Source organism: Sus scrofa, chromosome 3 (assembly GCF_000003025.6).
Source record: "Sus scrofa isolate TJ Tabasco breed Duroc chromosome 3, Sscrofa11.1, whole genome shotgun sequence".
NCBI lineage: Eukaryota > Metazoa > Chordata > Mammalia > Artiodactyla > Suidae > Sus > Sus scrofa.
This window is the reverse complement of record NC_010445.4, coordinates 38,763,332-38,788,009: the sequence shown is the minus strand read 5'-3', so window position 1 is coordinate 38,788,009 and position 24,678 is coordinate 38,763,332. Positions and strand designations below refer to the sequence as shown.

Below are 24,678 nucleotides of genomic sequence, written 5' to 3'. Positions count from 1 at the left end.
GTAGGCCAGTGTCTACGGCTCCGATTAGACCCCTAGCCTGGGAATCTCCATATGCTGAGAGAGCAGTCCTAGAAAAGACAAAAACAAAACAAAACAAAACCCTATTAGTGTCCATGAATAAGCAGGTTTGATCCCTGGCCTTGCTCAGTGAGTTAAGGATCCAGCATTGCCACACGTTGTGGCGTAGTTCGCAGATGTGGCTTGGCTCTGGTGTTGCTGTGGCTGTGGTGTAGGCCCACAGCTGCAGCTCCCATTTACGCCTAACTCAGGAACTTGCATATGCTGCAAATGTTGCTCTAAAAAGCCAAAAAAAAAGGAACAAAAAGGTGCTGAAAGTAAAGGTGGAAGGACAAACTTTCCTGAAGGCTAGACCAACACCAAGGCTAAATGTTGAAGAAGCGCTAACAGCGTGATACAAGTCACCATGGAGTCACATTGCTGCTCAAGTAGTCACCCTTCCCTGCTTCCTTTGTACTTAATTTTATGCTAGTCTTATATCAGGGATGTCTCATTTAAGTTTGATTGTTGTCCCTTCCTTTGAATTCTGTTCTCATTATTACAGGTAGATAAACACAGTTTCCCATGACCAGAAATTACACTTGTGGTATTAACTCGATGGATAACCAGGAAGTTATCTCTGAAACAGGAGAGGAAACAAAATCTTCCCTACACCTCTGAATACCAAAACTAAATGAGTAGATCAAGAAAGAAGCTTGAACACTTGATCTGGCTAAAAGGAAAGAGATGAGATACAAAATCTGATAGACCAAGATCGAAAGATTAAGACTGAATTATATGCCTAATTTGATTTTTTTTTTAACCAGAGATGGTTGACCGTATATTCATTAGATGTTCAAGTGACAGTTTTTTTTTGTTTGTTTTTTTTTTTTTTTTGCTTTTTTTTTTTTAGGGCTGCACTCGTGGCATATGGAGGTTCCCAGGCTAGGGGTCAAACCAGAGCTACAGCTGCCAGCCTAACCACAGCCACAGCAATGCCAGATCCGAGCCATGTCTGTGACCTACACCATAGCTCATGGCAGCACTGGATCCTTAACCCACTGAATGAGGCCAGGGATTGAACCCACAACCTCATGATTCCTAGTTGAATTTATTTATACTGTACCACATAGGAACTCCAAAGTGACAGATTTTAATCACCCAAACTGAAAAATTCTTCTGCCACAACCTTTTGACAAGTTTCCTTTCTTTTTTTTTTTTTTGTCTTTTTGCCATTTCTTGGGCTGCTCCTGCAGCATATGGAGGTCCCCAGGCTAGGAGTCGAATCGGAGCTAGAGCCACAAAAATGCAGGATGAAATGCAGGATCCGAGCTGCATCTGCGACCTACACCACAGCTCACGGCAATGCCGGATCCGTAACCCACTGAGAAAGGCCAGGGATCAAACCTGCAACCTCATGGTTTCTAGTCGGATTCGTTAACCATTGAGCCACTACGGGAACTCCTTGACAAGTTTCTTCATTTCAGCCTTTAACACATGAATCATCATCGTCTGAGGGAGTCCATTGCGGCTCAGCGGGTTCCAAACCTGACTCATATCCATGAGGGTGCTGGTTCAATCCCTGGCCTTGCTCAGTGGGTTAAGGGTCCAGTATTGCCAGAAGCTGTGGTGCAGGCCAGCAGCTGCAGCTCCGATTCCACCCCCCTAACCTGGAAACTTCCACATCCTGCAGGTGCAGCCCTGAAAAAACAAAAAGAAAAAAGTGATCAAACTCCTGAAGAAATACCCATTGAGAGAGTGAGATCTTTTTCACTTGGGTTGCTGAGAGGTAAAGGACGGTAACACCCCATGCCGGTGAGAATGTTTGGGACAAGAGCCTTCTCACTCTTGGTGTGAGAATAAACTAGTAAAACCTTCCTGGCAGGCAATGTGGCGTTTATTCTCAAACTGAAAATGTAGTCCATTGAAAAGAACTTAACCAACATTCTCAGAATTCTTCCTTAACAATGTCACCCAAAATGTGTGTGGGTTTCTGTACAAGGTTTTCGGTTACAATACTGCTTACAACCTGAATGTCTGGGTATGGGTGGGAAAACCTGACTCCCAGCCCCTGCTATCCCCCCGCCCCAACCCCAGTCATCTATGACAGAGCAGTGAGTAGGGCCCTAGGTGGCTGAAGGGGGCAGTACCTGACTTTGTTCCTCTAAGGGCCAGAGCCCGGGGACCAGAGAGAGAGGTGGAAATTAATATGCCTCATCTCTCCTTAATTTCTGGAGAGATCTTCACCTTGGAATCAGTGGAACTGCGGAGAAGGTTAATTCTTATGTGGCACGGTGCCCGCGTGTCACCTCCATAATGAGCAGAGTCGCCAGGCCAGGGCTCTGGAGGTGCAGAGCCTGCCCGCGTAGATAGCAGCCTGCTGCTCTCCCTGGCCCAAGAGCCCGATTCTCGCCTTGTCGCTGAGGCCGGGAGTGGGCTCTGCAGCTCAGGAGGCAGGAGTTGAGGGTTTCCCTCCAAGGGCTCCACAGAGAACTGCTTCTTCTTGGCAGCCTGGAATGTGGGCGAGGACACGGCTGCTGGCGCTCCCCACTGCTCCCACCTCCAGGTATCTCTTTGCTTGAGCCATGGCCAGAGGGTAAAGACAGTCATGAGTAGGCAAGGGACAAATAATAATATGCTCTAATAATAATAGAGGGAGGAGGAGCAGGCAGAACTCTCAAAAGAGGCAACTGTTGATGGAATAGAACTTCTGGAAGAGACAGATGAGAGTTCTACCCAAATACAATGGCTGGAGATTGTTACAGCAAACTTTTCTGGAACCGAACGGCTTGTTTTGTTATTTTATGTTTGGCCGCACCCACTGTACCGGGAAGTTCCTGGGCCAGGGCTCAAACCCAAGCCACAGCAGCAACCTGAGCTGGCACAGTGTCAACTGGATCCTTAAACCGCTGAGCCACAAGAGGACTCCTGCTTTTCAGTTCATGTTCAGTAGAGACGTTGGTCATCAAGCCAGTGGTCTGTCAGAGCAGACGGAAGAACTATGTCAAAACACGCCAAAAAGAGAGAAAAAGAAACCAGGCAGGCAAACACGGAGGGCTGGTCAGTGTTGACTCAGTGCAGCTTAGACCTTTCCTGAGCCAATTCCTGGGGTCAGAGGGTGCCCCTTCCCACTTGCTTATTTGAGCCAAGAGAGGATGGGCTGGCTGGCCTTAAATGGTTAGATCAAAGTGGGGACCGTTCGGGGGGTGGGTCAGTACCACCCACATGGTGGCATAGGGTGGAATTTTTTTTAAAAGGACAACTCCCTTGAATATCCCTTGTAGTAACACAGGGTACCTGACCATAGTACCTATCCTGTATTCCTGAGGATAAATGAGATCCCGTGTAAGACACTTCACACAGTGCCTGGCTCATAGAAGCCCTGGGGATATGGTTATTATTTTCTCATTTGTGTCTAGAAAGTTTGAATGGATATAGATGCCCTCAGTTTTGACAATGCATCTTATTAGTATAGAGCCCTGGAAACAACAGAGTGTCATTGCTCTGCATCACTTTCATCAAACTTTAATGTGCCGAAGAATCACCTCAGCAAATTCTTTTTTTTTTTTTTTTTTGTCTTTTTGCCTTCTCTGGGGCTGCTTCTCGTGGCACATGGAGGTTCCCAGGCTAGGGGTCTAATCTGAGCTGTAGCTGCCCGCCTACTCCAGAGCCACAGCAACGCAGAATCTGAGCCACGTCTGTGACCTACATCACAGCTCACGGCAAGGCCAGATCCTTAAGCCACTGAGCAAAGGCAGGGATCGAACCACAACCTAATGGTTCCTAGTGGGGTTCGTTAACCACTGCGCCACGATGGGAACTCCTTGGCAAATAATTCCTTCTCTTTAGGCCTGAGATTCTTCATTTCTTTTTCTTTTTTTCTTTTTAGGGCTGCACGTGTGCCCAATGGAAGTTCTCAGGCCAGGGGTTGATTCGGAGCTGCAGCTGCTGGCCTAGACTACAGCCACAGCAACACCAGATCTGAGCGTTGTCTGAAACCTACACTGCAGCTTTCAGCAACACTGGATCCTTAGCCCAGCAATGGAGGCCAGGGATCAAATGCGCATCCTCATGGACGCTCTGTCGGACTCTGTGAAGTTATTTTATTTTATTATTATTATTTTTTTTGAAGTTCTTTATTTTAAACACGCTCCCAGGTGATGCTGATGCTGCTGGACAACAAAACCACCCTGAGTAGCAAGGACCTGGGAAGGACTTTGGCTTCCTGTGTGATCGAAGGGGCTCGAAGGGGCTTCCATGGATGGGAACATAATGGACGGTGAGAGACAGGATGGGGAAAGTAAGCACTTTTCTTCTTTCAAAATCTCCTGTTTTGGAGTTCCTACCATGGTGCAGTGGGTTAAGAATCTGACTGCAGTGGCTCAGGTCACTACAGAGGTGTGGGCCGGAGGTTCTGGCCCAGTGCAGTAGGTTAAAGGAGCTGTGGCTCCTTAGGTCACAGCTGTGGCTAAAATTCAATTCCTGGCCCAGGAACTTCCATTTTTATTTTTTCTTTTCTTTTCTTTCTTTTCTTGTTTTTTTATGGCCACACTGTCGGCCTATGGAAACTTCCGGGCTAGGGGTCGAGTTGGAGCTGGAGCTGCCACTCTATGCCATAACCACAGCCAAGTGGGATCCAAACCATGTCTTCCACCCACACACACCACAGCTTATGGCAACACCGGATCCTTAACCCACTGAGTGAGGCCAGGAATGGAACCCTCAGCCTCACAGACACTAGTGGGGTTCGTTTCCACTGAGCACAATGGGAATTCCCTGTCTCACTCTTGATTGTTCCAGCCCTTATATATATTTTTTTGCAATTTAACAGTGACACACGGAATATCATTGCATAGAGTGCATGGAATGCTCTGAATGGACCCAGACACGTTTACCACAGCATCTTTGCTTTCAATAGCTTGTTTGTAATACTTAAAACTGTAATAACAGGTTGTAAGTGGTATTATATTTTCATTTTGCCCATAATTTTTCAGCCTTTAAAAAAAAATAGGCGCTTACAGAAACTGTCACAAAAGGGAAATATATTGCTTTACACAAATCAAGACTCCACCAGCCACTAACATCATATTAGGTAGACAATAGAATATCCTTGTTTTTTATATCCTCTTGTTATACGACTCCTGATCTATTTAAATCAATACCTCTAACGTTTCTCATCTCTTTGGGTACCTTTTCCTTGTCGAAATATTAAAGAACATGCATTTGACATAAGACAGTGTGATTTTAGGCCGTTTTAATCAGTGCTAACGTTTATTCTCTTGAATGAGAATTAAATCTTTTTCGGGTTCATCATTTTAACCTTCCGATTCCATCCTTTGGTTGTGTTACCTCTGTAAGTTATTTAAGGCGAAGAATAAATGTCTCCTTTAGAGTTAACATCAGATTTTGCTCAGCATGGATCCCTTAGTAACAAAATGTGAGTTAGGTCTTGTGATGTGGACCCCCCGCCCCGGGCCAACTTGAGGGCAACTGACCCCCGCCCTTGTACTCAGCAACTGCCCGAAACTGCCTTTCTGCGTAGGCAGGACTCCGGCTGCCGGTCGACGTCTGGCGCTGGGCTGGGGGGTCGCCCTGTTAGGATCGGCCGCGGGACGACGCTCCTCGGCTCGACACCCCACCAGGCGCTGCGGACGGAAAACCTCAAGACCCAAACCACACACGGGCCGTGCTGGGGAAGTGGAGGGCTGTCAGCCTCTGGGTCTGCGCGAGGGACGCTCAGCTGAGCCCGAAGAACCCAGCCGGCCGGGCTACCAAGCGAGCCGCGCCCCGGCGTCCACGCCCTCCATGCTCGGGGCAGTTCAGGGTGCGGCCCGCCGTCTTTGCCCCTCCGCCGGCTCTCGGAGCCTCGCCAGCCTCAAGTCGCGTCCCCAGCCCCACTGCCTGGGTCCCCGCCTTTCCGGTGTCCCGGTTCGCGCGAGGCCTGCCCTCTCCTAAGATGGCGGCGGTGGCGTCGCGAGGGGCGCGCCCCCACGTGGGCGCCGGTGGCCAATGGGGTTCCGGCTTGCGCCGCCGGCCGGGCGCGGGAGGCGGAAGTGCCTCGGGCCGCCGCCTCCGTCCCGGCTGCGGCCCCTGCCAGTTACATAACTCGTTGTGGGGTCCGCGCGGCCCCACTTCTTGGCTCCCTGCGAACCGAGGATGCGCTGAGCCGCGCAACGCCGTCCGCTGCCGCTGGCTCCCGCCCGAAGTGAGTTCCCTTGGCCTTCGACCTGCGGTGGGGCGCTGGGCCCAGCTGGGGACAAGGGTCGTGGCGGGCCGGGGAGCAGCTCTGGCCCAGAGCGGGAGCGCAGTTGGGGCGCCTGCCGGGGGTGCAGGAGGCCCGAGGCGGTCCCGACGGGGTGCAGGACGGCCACTTCATTCGAGGGAGGCCGGGGCGCGGCCCACGCCAGCCAGAGCCTCGACCTATCCTCGAGGTTTCAGGGCGGCCGCGGAGCTCGCGCTGCCTGGGGTGAGGATGGGGCCGTGGCCCCGGGGGTGCGGAAAAGCGCGGTTCCTCCTCTTTTGCCTGGGGCCCCTCGATGACAGGCCCCAGGACTAATTAATGGGGTAGTTTGGAACCGGAGGGCAGCCTGCCCCTTAATGCCCGCGGCGTCTCGTGGGAGGTTCAGGGCCCCTCCTGGTCACGGTTCAGCGATTTGCCGCCGCCTCGCTTGGCCCTTCCTCTGCTTTGTACTTGTTGCACGGATTGTGGTTATTTGCCGACTTGTTTGTCCTCCTGCGAAGTCCTGAAAGCCTGGGGCTCTTCCTTGGTCGCCTCCGCGTCCTACCCCTTCAGCTGTCCCTTTTGGTTAAGACGAATCAGTTCCTTACGTTTTTGGTAGTTTCCAGGCTGGCCGTGCAGACCCCTACACCGACTCTGACCTCCTCTGCCCAGACGGGCCCTGGAATAGAGTCTGTAGCTTCTGTGGTTTGTTCCCCTGGGAAGATTTTCAGAGAGGCCTTGAGCCTTCCCTAAACCCCTGCTAGCCAGTATCTGTGTGCCCAGCGGGAGCCCAGGGCTTGGAGCTGAGGCAGGAATTATTCTGGGTAAACATGGACATGGGTTAGTTCGTTAATCTGTTTTTACTTGCCAGATCCTTGAGCCTAAACCATTTTGTTACTCATTTGTCCTTAAGGAAAAGGATAACAGCCCCGCAGGGTAGTTCCCTGTGGCACCTAGAGTGGTTGTTAATCAGAGAGCATTGCTGCTTGCAGATGTGAACACCGAAGACAGAAAACTTCTGGTTAATGCTTAACTGACTGAACCCGGGAAGTGACTGGACTCCGGGTTGTCTGTAGAAATAGCATGGTTCTGTGTAGTGTTGTAATGGACAGATAAGTGTTAGAAGATCAGCATTAGATGTAACAGACAGGTTAAGTATTAGAAGTTCTTTGGCCAGCAGTACTGACTTGCGAGGTGGGGAGAAGGGGTGTCTTGAACAATTGAATTGAGAGAGGCTGGAGCAAAACAAACACTCTCTCTAGTAAAGAGCTCTGAATTGCTTTCAGCTCAGAGAAGAAGGGGTTAAAGACGGGAGGGAACGCAAGAGTGGCTGAAATTTAAGTCCCAGTCACCTTAGCAAGTGGCCAAGTTGGTCATGACAGCGCACACAGGTCTTTATCTCCCCGCTTCTAGGATTTTCCACCTGTCACATTGGCTCTTAGAGAAAGCAGTGTGCAGGAGTTCCTTCTCTGTTGCGCCATAGCTTATTGGTGTTCCATCTCCCTGAGCCAGCAGACACGCCGAGTTTCCAAGAAGGTGGTTAAATGACGACGGAGTGAAGGCATGGTGTGGTGTTAACCGGCCAGAATAAAAAGCACAGATGCTTTTCTTTAAAAGATCTGTGCGTATCCTATCTTTAGCCTCTCCCTGTTGTAACTTACAGTGACTTTGTCACCAGGTTTATTTTAACCACACCCACTCTCAGACTTCAGATATGACTTGTTGAAGTTGCTTGGCAACAACATGCCTCTGCTGGGATAGAAGAAAATTCCTGGATGTTAGATTTGAGAAATAGAAGATGCTTACACTGTGATTAAGAAGGGCGAGCCTGTCATTCCTGATTAGGTTTTCTGCCCCGCACACATCCCAGGCTCAGTGTACCTGCTAGTAGCAGTTAATGTCTTCTGGCAGCCTGAGGTGTGTTTAGACCAGGCAGACACCGCATCCTTACCTGGCCCAGCCACAGGGCACTCAGTGTAGAGAAGAATCCTCAGGGCTCTGAGTTGAGAGCAGTGCATATCTTTGCTGAAATAGCCCAGAGGTCTCTCCTGGTTGGTTGGTGACCGAATTCCCACCTGGAAAGGCAGTGTCTTCTCTGAAACGGTGGCTCCTCCATCTCTCCATCTTCCAGCATCTCCTCCCTGACGCCTCTTTCTGGAAGGAATCCACAGAGTCCTCACGGCTTTTCCATCTCAGTTCCTTATTCGCAGAAAGCAAGATTGGGGTGTAGACCCTGCACCGAAGCTGGTCCTGCTTCTGTCCACGTGCTGTGCTTTCCAGTAAAACCCTGATTTGCAAAATGATACCGGAACTCCTGGGTCCCTTTCTGGCTCAGTTCAAGTGTTGAATTTCATTCCTCAGATATTTGTAAGTGTCTTCGATACCTCGGAGGTCAGGCCTCCTTCCCTGAATATCGTTGTTTTTAGCCTGAGCCCCGTCAGGAGCCAGCGGGCAGGCCAGGGCAGGGTTATCTGCAGCCCAGACATCTTACACAGCAGGTCAGAGAGAGGCCTCCGTGTTTGCCAGCCCGGTGAGCATGCACGTGGCAGGTTAACCTCCGAGCCGTAAGGGGTTTGCTCAGTGCTTGTGCTGTGGTTGGAGAGGAGTCTGAACAGGGAGCCAGGGCTTTCTGCAGGAAAGGGGTTCGGCGTCTGCCTCGACTGTTGAACCAGTGCCCCCTCGAGGGCCCCCTGGCGGAGGCTGGCAGACACGGGACCGTCCCCCCCAGGTCCCGCGGCGCGGAGTGTGGATGGTCAGGTAGAGGGGGAGTAGCCGAGCGTGAGGGCCGCTGCCTTCCCATCCTGTCCCCCGTCGGTGCCTCAGCTGCCCGGGCCGGGCAGTGCGGGCGACGAGATTTTACAGTCTCTCCAGGTCGTAAGTAAAACAGTAGCACATTTTGCCCCAGGATAGACTGTCTTAGTGCCAGCATTAAGCCCCACACCCCTGGAAGAGCACCGCGTTTGGCCCCATGCCAGAAGTCAGGGTTCTAACATGTATTCCTAGCTGTACCGAAGCAAAGGGCAGCTGGTTGTAAAAGGGGACACAGAACAAATGCTTGTTCCTTTTGCTTCCGCAGGAAGAACAGAGAAACGTCTTTTGTTATCTTTAAAAGGCTGCATTAAAACAAGAAATTCTTCCAGTTCTGTCTTTTGTTGGATAGTTACTGTTATTAAAAAAAGCAGATTGTGTTTCTCCTTTTTGTTTTTTGCGTTCCTGAACTAGGACAGCAAAATATCTGGGTAGCAAAGTTGTGAAATCTGAAGCCATCTTGAAAATAATTGGGAAGAAAGCAATTTAATTTTATAAAATAATCTTTGAGTAATTGTCCCTTAGCTACTGAAAATAATTCTTTTTTGCTTGTTTTTTGTTTTGCCTTTTAGGGCTGAACCGGCGGCGTGTGGAAGTTCCCAGGCCAGGGGTCAAATCGGACCTCCAGCTACACCACAGCCACCCCAACTCGAGATCCAAGCCATGTGTGCGACCTACAGCACAGCTCACGGCAACACCAGATCCCTAACCCACTGAGCAAGGCCAGGGATTGAACCCACATCCTCGTGGATACTAGTCAGATTCATTTCCGCTGTGCCAGGAACTCCAAGCCAATGAGGTTATTTTAATGTAAAAAAAAAAAGTGTTTATAATTTTCACATACCACTGTCTTTTTTTTTTTTTCTTCTCATAATAAAAACAGCCCAATTGCGTTGGTGTTTTTTGTTTTGTTTTGTTTTAAGAACTCACAGTGGGTTAAAGATCTGGCTTTGTCACTGCAGCAACTTGGGTCACTCCTGTGGTGAGGGTTTAATCCTTGGCTTGGGAACTTTCACATGCTGTGGGCACAGCAAAAAAAAAAAAAAAAAAAAGAAAGAAAGAAAGGAAAGAATTTTAAAAATAAAATTTAAAAAAGCTCAAGTGGTCCAGAAGTGAGTGGTGTAGAACACAGACAGCTGCTTTAATTCCAGAGGCAAAGGCTGACAGGAGGTTGAATCATGTTTCAAAAATAATTTTTGTTATAAAAAATTAGCCTCTTGATCAAGCGTTAACTTATACCCAATTTGACCCACTTTCACCTTTAATATGTATTTGATTCTGAAAGATTTTAATTGTGAGCCCAGAGAAGCAGAGATTAAAAAAACATAACACAACAAAACCTAGCAGAGTGAGATGGAAAAAGCAGAGCTGGAGGCCTGGTTTGCCGAAGGCGTAGCAGAGAGGCAGTTTCTGAAACTTGATTCCCCATCACGATATCTTTCCCTTTAAATGCAGCCAGCCCGTCCTTTTTCCCCGCGGCCCCAGGCCTCGCCGACGGCACTCGCAGCCCCCACGTTCTCTGCGGAAGATCCTAGTCTCCCTGGGTCGGGTTGGGGCCCTCGACAGAATCCATTCCTGGGTGTCAGTCAAGGATGTGCCTTTAAAACATATATTTTGGGAGTTCCCGTCATGGCGCAGTGGTTAATGAATCCGACTAGGAACCATGAGGTTGCGGGTTCGGTCCCTGGCCTTGCTCAGTGGGTTAACGATCCGGCGTTGCCCTGAGCTGTGATGTAGGTTGCAGACGCAGCTCGGATCCCGAGTTGCTGTGGCTCTGGCGTAGGCCGGTGGCTACAGCTCCGATTCGACCCCTAGCCTGGGAACCTCCATATGCCGCGAGAGTGGCCCAAGAAATAGCAAAAAGACAAAAAAAAAAAAAAAAAAAAAACATATTTTACTACATTAAAATACACACAGCCACCACGACCACTCCCCAGTCTTGTCTTTACAGGTGGTTTTGTTATTGTTTTCTTTGCTTTTATTTATTTTTATTTTTTCCTTTTTGCGGCTGCACCTGTGGCACAGGGACGTTCCCAGGGTTAAGGGATGAATTGGAGCTGCAGCTGTCAGCCTACACCACAGCCACACCAACGCCGGATCCTTAACCCCCTGAGCAAGGCCAGGGGTTGAACACGCCTCCTCACCCAGACGTCAGGCCCTTAACCCACTGAGCCGCAACAGGCACTCCTGTTTGTTTTATCTTCACACCCAACTGGTTGACCCAGTCCCTCCATCTGATCTGGGAGTTAACATTCTGCACAGCCCCGTCCCAGCTTGACCAAGGTCCCACAATAGGTACTCCCTGGTGGCTCAACAGGTTAAGGGTCTGGCGTCATTGCTGTAGCTCTGGTTTGCTACTGTGGTGCAGGTCCCTGGCCCAGAAACATCTAACTTCTGCATGCCAAGGGCGCAGCAAAAAAAAAAAGAAAGAAAGGGAAAAGAAATGCCAGCTTAAAAAGCTACAGGGGGAGTTTCCGTGAGGTTGCGGGTTTGCTCCCTGGCCTCCCTCAGTGGGTAAAGGATCTGGTGTTGCCATGAGCTGTGGTGTAGACTGGCGGCTATTGCTCCTATGAGACCCCAGCCTGGGAACCTCCATTTGCTGCAGGTGCGGCCCTAAAAAAAGCCCCCCCCCCAAAAAAAAAGCCACAGGGGGCGGGAGTGGGATGGACTGGGAGTTTGGGGTTAGTAGAAGCAAACTATTCCATTATATTGAGAACGGATACTACTGCACAGCACAGGGAACTGTATCCAGTCTCCTGGGATAGACCATGATAGAAGATAGTATAAAAAAGAGTGTCTGCGTGTGTGTGTGTGTGTGTGTGTGTGTGTATAACTGAGTCACTTTGCTGTGCAGCAGAAATGGCCACAACATTGTAATTCAACTATACCTTCATTAAAAAGCCATTCTGTCGCTGAGGCTTCCCCAGCCGTCCGTCCTATCGCTGCTTGGAGCTCTGAGCACCCTTCAACCCAGAGAACACCTGCTGTTGGTTGAGAAGACAGCAGGCACAGCCCGTGGGACACCTGGAGCTCTCCAAGGGTGTGGAGGGTGGGCCGTCCTGTCCCCCCCGTTTCTCAGGCTGGCTGGAGCCGGTCAGACCCCAGACAAACCCCCTGGAGCCTGTTTTCCAGGAAAGAGGGTGATGCGGAGTTTCCTGGCACAGGTCAGGCATTGGAGTGGAAAGCTGATTTGAGCTTTATCCGGTGGTTTGTGGTTTGTGCCGACTTCCCAGACGGGTTGAATCTGAGGGTGATCTGTCCTTTCTCGAAATCGCTGAAGGGAGTGCCTCCACGAAAACCAGTAGACCATGCAGATGCACTTGGTTAAGATGAGATGGCTTTCTTTGGTCACTTTTTTTTTTTTTTTTTTTTAAGGCTAATATTCCTTTTGTTGTTGTGATTATTGTGCTGGGGTGTAGTGCGTCTATAGCGTTGTGTTAGCTTTAGGTTTACAGCATTTTGAATCGGTTACACATACACATGTATCTATGCTTTTTCCCCTGCCGAGGTTATTACAGAACATTGAGTAGACCTCGCTGTTAGGTTTCTTTCTTTGGTCTTTTAGGGCCGCACCCACGGCATATAGAGGTTCCCAGGCTAGGGGTTGAATCAGAGCTGCAGCTGCCCGCCTATACCACAGCCACAGCAATGCAGGATCCGAACCACATCTGCAACCTACACTGCAGCTGACAGCAATGCCAGATCCTTAACCCACTGAGCAAGGCCAGGAGCGGAACCCGCATCGTCATGGATACTGGTTGGGTTCGTTGCTGCTGTGCCACGATGGGAACTCCTGGGCTCTCCCCTATGTGGGGACGTGCCAGGAAGGTGAGTCTTCGTAGTGACAGGTGCGCCATGCTGCGCCTCCTGCTCTTAGAACCACCCAGTCACCTTCTGTGGAGCAGCGCCTTTACCTGGAGTGACTGGGCGGCCGCGTCTTAGCCAGTGGCTGCCGGGATGTATTTTTGACAGAGATGACTCTTAGAACTCAGGAGTTGACACTTCTGGTCGACCAGTCCATTTCCCAAGAGGTGGCCGGCACGAGGTCCCTGAGGTCACACCCAGCAGAATGCCCTGGGCACCATCAGGGCAGGGGGTGGGGGCGGTAGGGGAGTGAGGGGGTGGCCCTGTGGTTTAAAGAGGTGGAGCCAGGTGGCGTCTTGGCTACGGAAGGTTCAGAGGCAACACAGGGAGGTCACATTGGCCAAGCCTGGGAGTATTTTTGGTGGTTTGGGTTGGTAGTTTGTTTTTGGTTTTTGTTTGAAGCCGAGAACTCAGCAGCTGCGGCCTGGTGCCTGGTCCTGCCCTCTGAAAACAGGGTCGTGGACGGCCGTCTCTGCCCTGCTCAGCGCTCAGAGGTTCCTTTGAGCGACAAGTCTTCTCAAGCAGGGCTCCTGCCAAGGATGCCCCTCTTTTCAGTATGCAGGGTGGACACTTCTGCTGCTTCCTGACCTGGCATCTGTCCCAGGAGGGGCCCTGACCAGCAGACACCACACGGGCAGTGCCCAGTGCGCAGGCACTGGCTCATAGCACAGGGGAGGAAGAGGGAACAGGCCCCCCTCGGTTCGGCTCTCAGGCCCTGCTGTGCAGAGGGATGTGTCAGGGTGGCGTGGTCCCCACCCCTCAGGGTCTGACACGAGCCAGAAAGACGCTCCATGTGGCCCCACAGCCACAGGGTTCCTGCAGAACCTCCTCCCACGCATCTGACTCCCGGTCCACCCCACGTCAGCTTCAGGGTCACCAGAGTCACAGGTTTCCAGCCCCATGGACCTGGCCTTTGAAGTTCCCACCCCATGAGGTCCCCTCAGGCCAGCTGGTGCCGTGAAGGGGAAGCTGGACAGTGGTGGACCTGCTGGCCCTCGAAGGAGGCCTTCTTACTGGGCAGAGCATGACGGGGTCTTGTCCAGGGCTCTGAAGCTGAGCAGCTGCTCTACTGGCCCAGAGGTCAAGCCTCGAGGTGGATTTCAGCCCCGGCACGTGGCTTTCCTGGGGACCCCCATGGAGGTGGCCGTGTCTCACGGGCACCAGGTGGAAGCAGGTCAGGGTAGCAGGAGGCACTGCACGTGGGCTCCCTTTGGCCTTTGGGCATCGCCTAGACTCTCACGGTGTCCACGCACAGCCCGGCGGTTTCCAGAGTCCGTTGAGGTCAGTCCAGCCCCCCCCAACCTCAATGCTGATGACGGAAGATTTCCATTATGGGGAGAAATCGAATGTGTGGACGATAAGCTCCTATTGTATATCAACCTGCCACTTAGATCCAACACCGACAGCATTTTGTCACATTGGCTTCCTAAGTAGTGAAAGAGTTTTGGAGCTGTTTACTTTTGGGCCTCACGATGCTTCACTCCCAAGTCTTTCAGCAGCGCGTCTCGTAAGACTCTGCATCAGCGCTGCATCCTCCACCAGAGACCATTCCTAACGGTTTCCTAATCGTCTCATAATCACGTCCTCATTATTGTCCAGCCCATCTCCACGTTCCTCCAAAGTGGTGTCTGACTTTTAATTTCTTCCCGGCAGCGTTTGCGCGTTGTATTTGGTTGTAGGTCGCCTTGTCTCTTATGGTCTGTTTTTGTTTTTGTTTTTTTTAAGTGACATTGACTTTTTGAAGAGGCCAGGCCGCTTGTCTTGCAGAATGCCACCCATTCTGTATTGGTCCAATGTCATGGTGCCCTTGAAACTTAGACCATGTGCTGTGTGTTACCTGGAGTCGTGAAGGTGGGCGCGGAGGTGCGGAGGTGCGATGGCTTCAGGCCCAGCATTTTAGGCCCACATCCCGAGGCTTTGTGTGTTTCGCATGCCCTAGGAGGTTGGCCTCCATCCCCAGGGGCCGTGCGACTATGGGATCTCGAGGTTGAAGGGTTAGGCTCTTCCTCTATGACCGCTAAGTCCCGGGGGGGAAGGCAGGAACTTTGTCAGAGCCCAGCACGTGGTCTCCCGCCCGCCTTCGGCTGAAGGAAGGGGCTGCTCTGTCCGCAGCCTGGGTCGAATGGCGTTCCCTGAGTACTGGCAACTTGTGACCTTGACTTGAACTTTCAGGGCCTCTTTTTCTGTGCGCGGGTCTGCATCTGCTGAGCAGGGGAGGGGGACTGGCCCACCCAGCAAGTGCCATTTCCAGGGGAAATGGGAAAATCCGGCAGGTGCACCGGCCCCCTGCCCAGGCTGCCCTGAACAGCGAGAGGCCCGGGGCTGCTTCCCCGGTGAACAAACAGCGGCTGTGAGGGAGACTGGAGGCCCCCGGGAGGAGCCAGCTGGGGCGGGCACTCAGGGGGCAGAGGGGGCAAACCCAACCCAGGGGCGGGCTGCTGTTTGCGGGGCTCCGGGGCATCCGGTGAGAGCGGCGAGGGGACTCTGGGTCCCCATCCTGCCAGGCCACAGGGGCGGGGGGAGGGCGAGTGCGGGGCCTGGCGCAGGGGCTGTTGCGTGGTCACCGAGGGGACCTCCGTCTGTGGTCTCGGTGCTAGCCTTCCCCCTGCCTGCCTCGCCCTCGCAGGCTAGGAGGCTGGGCTGGCGGGGGGGGGGGGGGGGGGGCGCGGTGCCTGACGCCTCCCTGCCTCCCTGCAGGTGTGGATGACAGAGGTGGTGCCGTCCAGCGCCCTCAGTGAGGTCAGCCTTCGTCTCCTCTGCCACGATGACATAGACACCGTGAAGCACCTGTGCGGCGACTGGTTCCCCATCGAGTGAGTCCAGTGGTCCCGCTGTCCGCAGCTGAGGATTGGGAGGTGGGGCGGCCGGGGGTGCCCACAGATCCGCGGGTGCCCAACTGGACGACGTGCGTGAAGGTGGGGGCCCCAGAGGTGGTGGCCCAGGGCGACCTTGCCTGTCGGGAGCCCAGGCCCCGCTCACTGATGCCCCCCCGGCTCTCGGCACCTCACCGCGTGCCTCAAGTGAAGAGTCCCTGAAAGGGCTTTGCTGAGAAGTTTTTTTTTGGGGGGGGGGAGTGGGCTGTGCCCATGGCGTGTGCTCGTTCCCAGGCCAGGGATCAAACTCCCAGCAGCAGCAGCCTGAGCCATAGCAGTAATAACACCAGATCTTTAACCTGCTGAGCTGCAAGGGAACTCCCTGAGCCTCTTCATTTGCAGAGATGCTCCACGCAGTGCTGCTCATGACGTTCAGAAAATTGAGGGGCCACGTAGACATCCTAACAGAGGGGTTGGTTACCCACCTCGGGGCATGTGCGTGCAAAATAATTGTGTTATTCAGCCAGGAAAAAAATCTGTTCTTGAGGTCTGTTTGTCTATAGGGAGAGGGTTTTTTTGGAGATAGCAAGGAAAACGGACTAGAGCACAGTATGCACCGCCCTCTGCCTTTGTTTCAAGACTTGAGGGAGAAGCTTAAAGGGATCCTTACCACGTGTTATCGGTAGTTTGCATAGGTACATGATTAGCTTCTACAACTTTATCTGTTTTGTTTGTCCTACATCTTTCTGTAATACACACACAGAGCTTTTGTAATGTGGAAAAATTTTGCTTTTTAGGGCTGCACCCTCGGCACATGGAGGTTCCCAGGCTGGGGGTTGAATTAAAGCTGCAGCCGCCGGCCTACGCCACAGCCACAGCAATGCTGGGTCCCAGGCGCATCTGCAACCTACACCATAGCTCCTGGCAATGCCGGATCCCAGACCTACTGAGCGAGGCCAGGGATCGAACCTACGTCCTCATGGGTACTTGTCAGATTTGTTTCTGCTGCGTCACGACGGGAACTCCCGACAGTGCATGCTCCCTGTTTTGTTTTGGCCATGCCTGCCGCATATGGAAATTCCCAGGGCAGGAATTAAACCCGCGCCGCAGTCATGATAACAGTGGATCCTTGACCCACTGTGCCACCAGGGAACTCCAAACAGTATAAACTTTTAAAAATTAAAAATAAACCAGATCCTCCTGATCATCCCATTTCCATGAGGCGTAGCCGAGACTTGTTTAACCCACTGCCCGCAGGAAGGGAGGGAGGAGGGGTGCCCTTTATGTCCCTGATGGGAGTGATTTGTCGCAGCCTCTGGGGATACGACCCAGCAGTGGCTTCATAGCTTAGAAAGTAAACGTTGGGAGTTCCCGCTGTGGCTCAGCAGGTTAAGAACCTGACATAGTGTCGGGAGGATGCAGGTTCCATCCCTGGCCTTGCTCGGTGGGTTAATGATCCAGTGTGACTGTGGTGCAGACCAGCAGCTGCAGCTCTAATTCAGCTCCCAGCCCAGGAACCTCCATATGCCGCAGATGTGGCTGAGAGAAGAAAAAGAAAGGAAGGAAGGAAGAAAAGAAAAGGAAGGAAGGAAGAAAAGAAAAAGGAAGGAAGGAAGGAAGGAAGGTAGGAAGGAAGGAAGAAAGGAAGAAAGGAAGAAAGAAAGGAAGAAAGGAAGGAAGGAAGGAAGAAAGAAAGGAAGGAAGGAAGAAAGGAAGGAAGAGAGGGAGGGAGGGAGAGAGGGAGAGAGAGAGAGAGAGAGAGAGAGAGAGAGAAAGAAAGAAAGAAAGAAAGAAAGAAAGAAAGAAAGAAAGAAAGAAAGAAAGAAAGAAAGAAAATGTCGACTGAGCAGTCCCACTGCTACAGACTGATCCAGTAGATCTTTATGAACTGCACGCTGCCGAGGGTGACCTGGGGCAGGCAGGTTCTCTGTGCCTCCCAGGCGCCTGGCCCTCCTGTCCTGCCTGCCTCTCCTTCAGCCTCCTGCGCCTGAAGCCTGAGGCTCCAAAAGCCAGTGGAGAGAACCGTGGTTCGTCGGGCGCGTCGTGGATGCCCTGCTCCTGGCTGTCACACAGCCCATCGCTCCTGGGTCAGGAGGCGGGAGGGTGCTGAGGACCAGGAGAGGAGCCTGAGTGCGGCTTAGGTTCTGTGGCACCTGCCGGTGGCTGGGCGGTGACGCAGAGCAGAGCGCCTCTCTGCTCTGTGGCCGCCAGCGTCCGAGCCCCTCCTCTGGCTCTTGGTGTCGAGAAAGGCCTCTCGGGCTGATCCGTTGTGTCCGTTCAGAAACAGGCCCTCATCCCCGCCCCCCCCCGACAGTCTCCTTGGCTGTGGCTGCACCTGCCTTTTCACCACGTGTCACCATTCTGTTCCCTCAGAGGGCCCGTGGTGAGCAGCCCTGGGGGCCCCGGACCCACCTTGCCCTTGAGGGCCTGTCCCCGACACTCAGGTGCCACTCCGCAGTGAACTCGGCTCTCCCACCACCACTTCCCTCTCATCTCTGTGTCTCGTAAGATCATTTTCCCCACCATCCCCAGTCCCGTTTGGACAGAGAACTGCTCGAAGATGACACTCTGCGAATCGTGCGCTTTGGTGGTGCCTGAGTGATGGGCAGACCACTCATCAGTGCGGCGTGGTGGCCAGAGCAGCCTAGGGTCCCCCGTGGGTCCACCCTGTGAGGCACAGCAGGGGTTGGACGTGACCGGGGGGCGGGTTGACCTGCGTTTGTCTCCTCCTCAGGTACCCAGACTCATGGTATCGTGACATCACCTCCAACAAGAAGTTCTTTTCCCTTGCTGCAACCTACAGGGGTGCCATCGTGGGGATGATTGTAGCTGAGATAAAAAGTAGGACCAAGATACACAAGGAGGTAGGCGCGTGTGGCAGTGACGCGGTGGTCGCCACCTCTGGACGGCCCTGCGGGGTCTCGAGATGGGATCACACCACCTGCTCCGTGGCGCTTTCGTTTGGGAGCCCAGATGGCATGTGACTCACCCAGTTGGTTTCTGTCTGTGTCGTGATGACGCTCACATGTGCACTGACTTAACCACGGGCAGTTTTGAAATAGGGAGGTGCTGAGTGATGCCCTGAGAACCTGCAGCGTTGTCAGGACTGCAGCTCTTGCTGTGGCGCAGCAGGATCGGTGGCGTCTCAGGAGCACTGCGACGCAGGTTCAATCTTGGCCTGGCACAGTGGGTTAAGGGTCTGGCATTGCTGCAGCTGTGGCATAGGTCAAAACCGTGGCTCAGATCTGATCCCTGGCTTGGAACTCCATATGCCACGGGGCAACCAAAAAAGAGAAAAACCAACCAAAAAGAAGTTGTCAGGACTGAGAAGACATCTGTTCCTTGTCCTGGTGGCAGCATCATAGAAACTGCTGATGCTTCTGTGGCACCTTGAGGGGAATGCCAGGCTTCAGTTAGAGGCTGTGAAAATGAAGATACAAGTTCCTTTTCACCCAGCTTCATAGCCCCTCCAAGCCCTAGCTGAGAACCCGTGAGGGCCCTTGGGCCCTGGGTTAGCAAATCCTGCTCACAATGTAAAAGGTGAGGCCACAGCCACAGCCGTGTTGTGCCACATGGTTGACACACGTGGGTCAGGGTTCTGCTTGGTCCTTTGGGTCATCTTAGCCACCGACCTCCACGTGGGTGTTTACTCCAAGGAGGGGGAGCCCACCGTTAGCTGGAAGCTGCCTGTTAGCCTTGAGGCTGTTTCTTCAAAAGTGCCAGAAGGACGTGTGTGCCTCTTAGACACCCATCTGCTCCAGCCTACCTGTTTTGCCATCATCACATTTCAGGAAAGTTGGGCGGGCGTGAGAACGAGTCCCCGTTGTCCTCTGCTCTGTTCCCTCCCACCCCCGTGTCCCCAGGTGTCATGGCCAGGAGGTCGGCGGGTGAGCTGGGCTCTGTTCCGGGACCGCAGTTTCCACGGCTGACCTGCCTCTTCTTCCTTCCTCTCTAGGACGGAGATATTCTAGCCTCCAGCTTCTCTGTTGACACACAGGTTGCGTACATCCTAAGCCTGGGCGTCGTGAAGGAATTCAGAAAGCACGGCATAGGTAGGGGGGCAGAGCTCGGACGCCATGCCCGCAGCATCCTGTCACCTCCCGAGTCCTGACAGTTCTTGCTCACAGACGTGCCTCAGTCTCCTCCCCCACCCACGTCCCTCTGTCTAGGGTCAGACCTCCTTCCTCCTTCCTCCCTGCCCAGCACATCTCCCGGCCCCTTCCCCCCGACCCCGGCCTTCAACCCAGCCGTCCCACCCACCGCCAGGCCTTTTGGCCTCGGCCTCGTTCCCACACCCGCTCCGATCACGTTCATGCCAGCTCCGTAAGGTCCCCAGCAGGGACCAGGCACCTCTTAGCAAGCCTCTCGCCACACACAGCTTTTGTCTGGTTCCGGGGCATGTGTGACGAAGGGTAGAAAACCCCCTTGAAGAAACAGCCCCAGCTGCCCTTCAGCGGAGCCCCCGTGCTCGCCCTCCTGCAGGGGCCCATCCCGCTCGGCCACACGGCCAGAGCGGCCACATGGTGGCTCAGTCTTCACTGGCAGCCCGGGCCTGTCCTGTCACGTTTTCCAGGTTCAGGTTAACACTTCGGGTTGTCTAAAGGTCACAGAGTCTCCGCCGCGGGCGCAGCCCCGGGGAGAGAGTGCGCAGGTCCGCACGGGGGAGCTTGGTCTTGGATCCCGTGGCCAAGGGCTCTGTGGGGACCTGTCGTCTCCCGTCCGCCCCCCGCCTCCTCCCCCCCGCTGCCCTGCACCTCTCTGTCCCCCCACAGGTTCCCTATTACTTGAGAGTTTAAAGGATCACATATCGACCACGGCCCAGGACCACTGCAAAGCCATCTACCTGCACGTCCTCACCACCAACAACACGGCCATAAACTTCTACGAAAACCGAGACTTCAAGCAGCATCACTACCTCCCCTACTACTACTCCATCCGTGGCGTCCTCAAGGACGGCTTCACCTACGTCCTCTACATCAACGGCGGCCACCCGCCCTGGACCGTCCTATATCCTTGCTTCCTTGGCGTGAGGCGCCGGGGCCTCCTCGCGGTGCGGGGACCTGGCCCCGGCTCATCTGTGTGCAGACGTGGGGAAAGCCGCGCCCTCGGGCCCTTGAGCCTGGTCTGAGGGGTGGGTTGTCCACCTCCGGGCCCAGGGTCCACCCGTCTGTCTGTCCAGGACTGACGGAGCGCCCCCGTCCCAGCTGCAGGGGGGAAGTGACAGTGAACAAGACAGACAAAGGCCTCCGCTCGGGGGCTGGCAGGGGAGAGGAGGAGCAGGGGCGGTGAAAGGGGTCGTTGCTGCTTTTGAGCACGTGGGTTCAAACCTCTTAACCGGATGCGTGACCCAAAGGTGTGGCCCTGCCCTACCCCTTCTCTTTAACTCTCTGCGGCCCTCGACAGGTGCAGGCAGGAGACTCCCGGAGACTCAGAGGGTGTGGCCCCCCGGGTGCTCTGTCTACGAGACAGAAGTTGAATGACAGAGTCGGGGCTCATCCGTTCACAGGAGGGTAAAAGGGAAAGGTGTGGCCCAGACACCTGCAGGCCTTGCTCACTGTGCGTGTCCAGGGAGTCGGGACAGGCCCCTGCTGCTGAGGACTGAGCATGGGAGAACCAGGAACGCCTGCTCTGTGGACTCCTCCCCCAGCACCCAGTCCTGTGCAGTCTTTTTTTTTTTTTTTTTTTTTTGACTTTTTAGGGCTGCACCAGTGGCATATGGAGGTTTCCAAGCTAGGGGTCCAATAGGTGGCTGCAGCTGCCAGCCTACACCAGAGCCACAGTAACGCTGGACCCGAGCCCTGTCTGCAACCTATAGCACGGCTCACAGCAACACCGGATCCTTAACCCACTGAATGAGGCCAGGAATGGAACTCACAGATGCTAGTCAGATTCGTTTCCGCTGAGCCATGACGAGAACTCCCCAGGCCTGTACAGTCTTAGCCTGGGTGTCCCTGTGCCTGGGCCTCACCCAGAAGGTGCTCTTGTACCAGGTTCTGCCCTGTGTTATTTCTCTCCGCAGAATCCCCCTTTGTCTAGTGAGGCCTTGCAGAGGCTGAACAGGCTCTTGCCACCCCCACCCCCTGAGAATGGCCTGCTGTTTGCATACCGCCTTCTCGGGTCACCATGCAGGCCCCTGCTGACTGTACCACCCAGGGCAAGGGGCATGGGCCAGCCAGGCACGTCTGTCTTCCTTAACGGAGCCCCACGGACTACATCCAGCACCTGGGCTCTGCACTAGCAAACCTGAGCCCCTGCTCCATCCCGCATAGGATCTACCGCCAGGCCCACAGCCTGCTCTGCAGCTTCCTGCCATGGTCAGGCATCTCCACCAAGGGCGGCATCGAGTACAGCCGGACCATGTGACACCAGCCAGGCAGCCTCCACCGGGCCCCACCTCTCGGCGCCCTGTGGGAACTGCCGTTCTGGCCCTCTGACTTCTGCTGTCCCCTGTGAAAGAGCTAGAGGCCACCTGCCGGGCCCATCGGCCTGCCCCAGCTGCAGGCCCGGTGCTACGCGGGCTCTGGGAGTGGAGCGGGCAGGGTGCACCTGGTTCTCCGACAGGTACGCTAGAGCAGGTGGTGGGGAGAGGGGAGCAGAACCGCCCGAGTTGGTGATACCAAGACGTGGAGGGCCTGCTGCCTTCAACAGTAAAAATGGGGCACCTGCTGCGCAGGGATGTTGGGAAGCAGGGCTGGGGTGGTTCTGAGTCAGGAGGGAGGACAGAGTCCTTGAGCCCTGGCGAGCTTTTCACTTCCTGAACAATTTTTCAAAAAATAATGCATCCCTGGAGTTCCTGTTGTGGCTCAGTGATAACAAACCCAACTAGTATCCATTCAGATGCGGGTTCAATCCCTGGCTCCACTCAGTGGGTTAAGGATCCGGCATGGCCTTGAGCTGTGGTGTAGGTCACAGATGTGGCCTGGATCCCGTGCTGCCGTGGCTCCAAGTTGACCCCTAGCCTGGGAACTTCCGTATGCCATGGATGTGGCCCTAAAAAGAAAAGAAAAAACAAAACACATTCACGTGGTTTAAAAATTGAAAAGGTGCTGAAAGATCAAGCCCCCTCTACCCCCACCCCTGAGACCCTCAGCATCCATCTAGTGCTGCTGTGTTCTGGGTGTGCGCTAGTACCAGCAGCAGCGGCAGCTCACACTGAAGCTGCAGGCGGCCTTGCCCTGTGGCAGGCACCTGCTGGATGAGGGCCCGGCATGGACATGGTCTCTTCTGAGGCCGGTGACCGTGGTTGGGAGCTGGTCCCTCAGACCTCAGGGGACTCCGGGTCCACCCCTTGTGCCCAGACACAGCCCAGAACAGATGCAGGCCGAGCCCACACAGCAGAGGCTCCGTGGCCTCCTGGGCTGGCACCTCCATAGGGGCCGAGGTTTGCGCTGGGACCGGCGGAAGCCCGTGGACCCTGCAAGAGGGCTCAAGGGTCAGAAATGCCTGGGCCGCGCTGTGGGCTCCTAGGCCAGACTCACAGGGTGGGGCCGAGCATTTCCGTGGAGGCCTGACTGCTGCTCCCCTCTTGTCTTTCCCGCAGGCTCTTCCAGCCCTCCTTCCCGCCCTGGAAATCTTCACTTCCCCGAGCCCTGGTCCCCCCACGTGTGTGCGCCGGCCCCGGGGGCCTGGTGTGGCTGAGCTCACTGTGGTCTGTTTCCTCCGCCGGCCCCGGAGCAAGGGCGCAGGAAGAGGCTTCCTTCCCTGTGCCTCTCATGGCCTCTTCCCCTCCGCTGCCCGTTCCTTCCAGCTCCTTCCTCCAAAGCTGGAGTAAACTTCTGGAAGAGAGACACTCAAGTGCTCTGCACAGACTGGGCCCTAAAGGCACAGGAGCCTCAGGATAATGAGGGCGCGAAGTAAGGGGAACCCCAGACCCTCGTCCGGAACTGGCCCGCAGAAGCCTGGGGGGCGGGGAGCAGCCTCTGCCTCTGCCCCAGGGGCTGGTGCTTGGGGGGCACAGCTGGGGAGGCTTCCCCCGACGCAGGGCTCTGGGCCTTGACTCACAGGCTGTTCGGTAACAGAATGGTGACCCCCGGTCCCCCCGCTGGGAGGCCGAGTCCTCTGAGGCCCCCTCCTGCGAGCAGACTCCATTCTGCCCCAAGAACGCGGAACCGTGAAGCGCCATTCAGCTGAGCTGCCAGGGGAGCCAGGCTGAGGACAGGCCAGGGCCCCCGGGGTCCTGTCCCCCAGCCCTGCGCCCGGCGGCTCCGAGGCCTGGCCAGACGCAGACAGGACTGAGCTGAACACAGCGTTGGTCAAGCGAGACCTGGCCTTCGGGGCTGGGGCCAGTCATGTGCCTTGTCCCTCCACCTCTGGGGCAGCAACCGGAGAGGCTGTGTCCGTGCCAGAAAATGTGTGTGTGGCCGTCCCGTGCTCCTGGCGTCCCCAGGCCCTGTCCCCCGGAGCAGCCTGCTGCCTGCCCTGCCCTCCGGAGCAGATGAGGTGGCACGGCGTTGCACCCAGCGTCCCAGAGCCCGAGAGCAGAGGACAGGAACGCCCCGGGTAGGGGGCCCTTGACCAGGTGACCGCGTCCTCCCTGCTCAGAGCTCCCGGCCGCGGCTCCGTGGGAAAGGGCTTCTGAGGATGAAGGCGCTCCTGGCAGGAAGGGCGCGGCCCCACTTCCATGTGGCAGTGGCTTCATGCTGAGCTCGGCTCAAGGGAGCCGGGTGTCAGTGACCTCTGTGAACAATGATCATGTGATTTTTATTTCCACTCCTTCATGTAAGGGAAGAGTCTTCCAGAAGGTTCATAATCGAGCTCAGAGGCTCTGCCCCGCCCCCGCCATCACTGCAGTGTCCAGCCCTGTGGTGAACGGGTTGTAGTGTTTTGTCTCATTACACACAGAATAAATAGACTTGAACTGGTCACATCCTGTCTTTCAGGCTCCTGCACTCTGGGCCCTGTCCCCATGGACCTGCCCCAATGCGGAGAGCGGCTCAGGAGCTGCTCGTCCCCCGGCACGTCTGGAGCACAGCTTCC

At 54.6% G+C, this 24,678-nt stretch overlaps 1 protein-coding gene across 5 annotated transcripts in view; it reads left to right on the top strand.

Annotated features, from left to right (window-relative positions):
* The window catches only part of NAA60 (N(alpha)-acetyltransferase 60, NatF catalytic subunit), a 49,419-nt gene extending 24,853 nt beyond the window's left edge, over positions 1–24,566 (top strand). The window contains exons 1-8 of one of the 5 annotated variants that reach the window (XM_021088118.1): positions 6,067–6,202; positions 8,414–8,584; positions 15,587–15,702; positions 18,437–18,566; positions 19,658–19,754; positions 20,475–20,709; positions 21,909–22,263; positions 23,243–24,566. In XM_021088118.1, coding sequence (XP_020943777.1) covers positions 15,593–15,702; positions 18,437–18,566; positions 19,658–19,754; positions 20,475–20,709; positions 21,909–22,065 — 729 coding nt within the window. In that variant the 5' untranslated portion in view covers positions 6,067–6,202; positions 8,414–8,584; positions 15,587–15,592 and the 3' untranslated portion in view covers positions 22,066–22,263; positions 23,243–24,566. The other 4 variants (XM_021088114.1, XM_021088115.1, XM_021088113.1 and 1 more) reach the window with 4 other exon arrangements.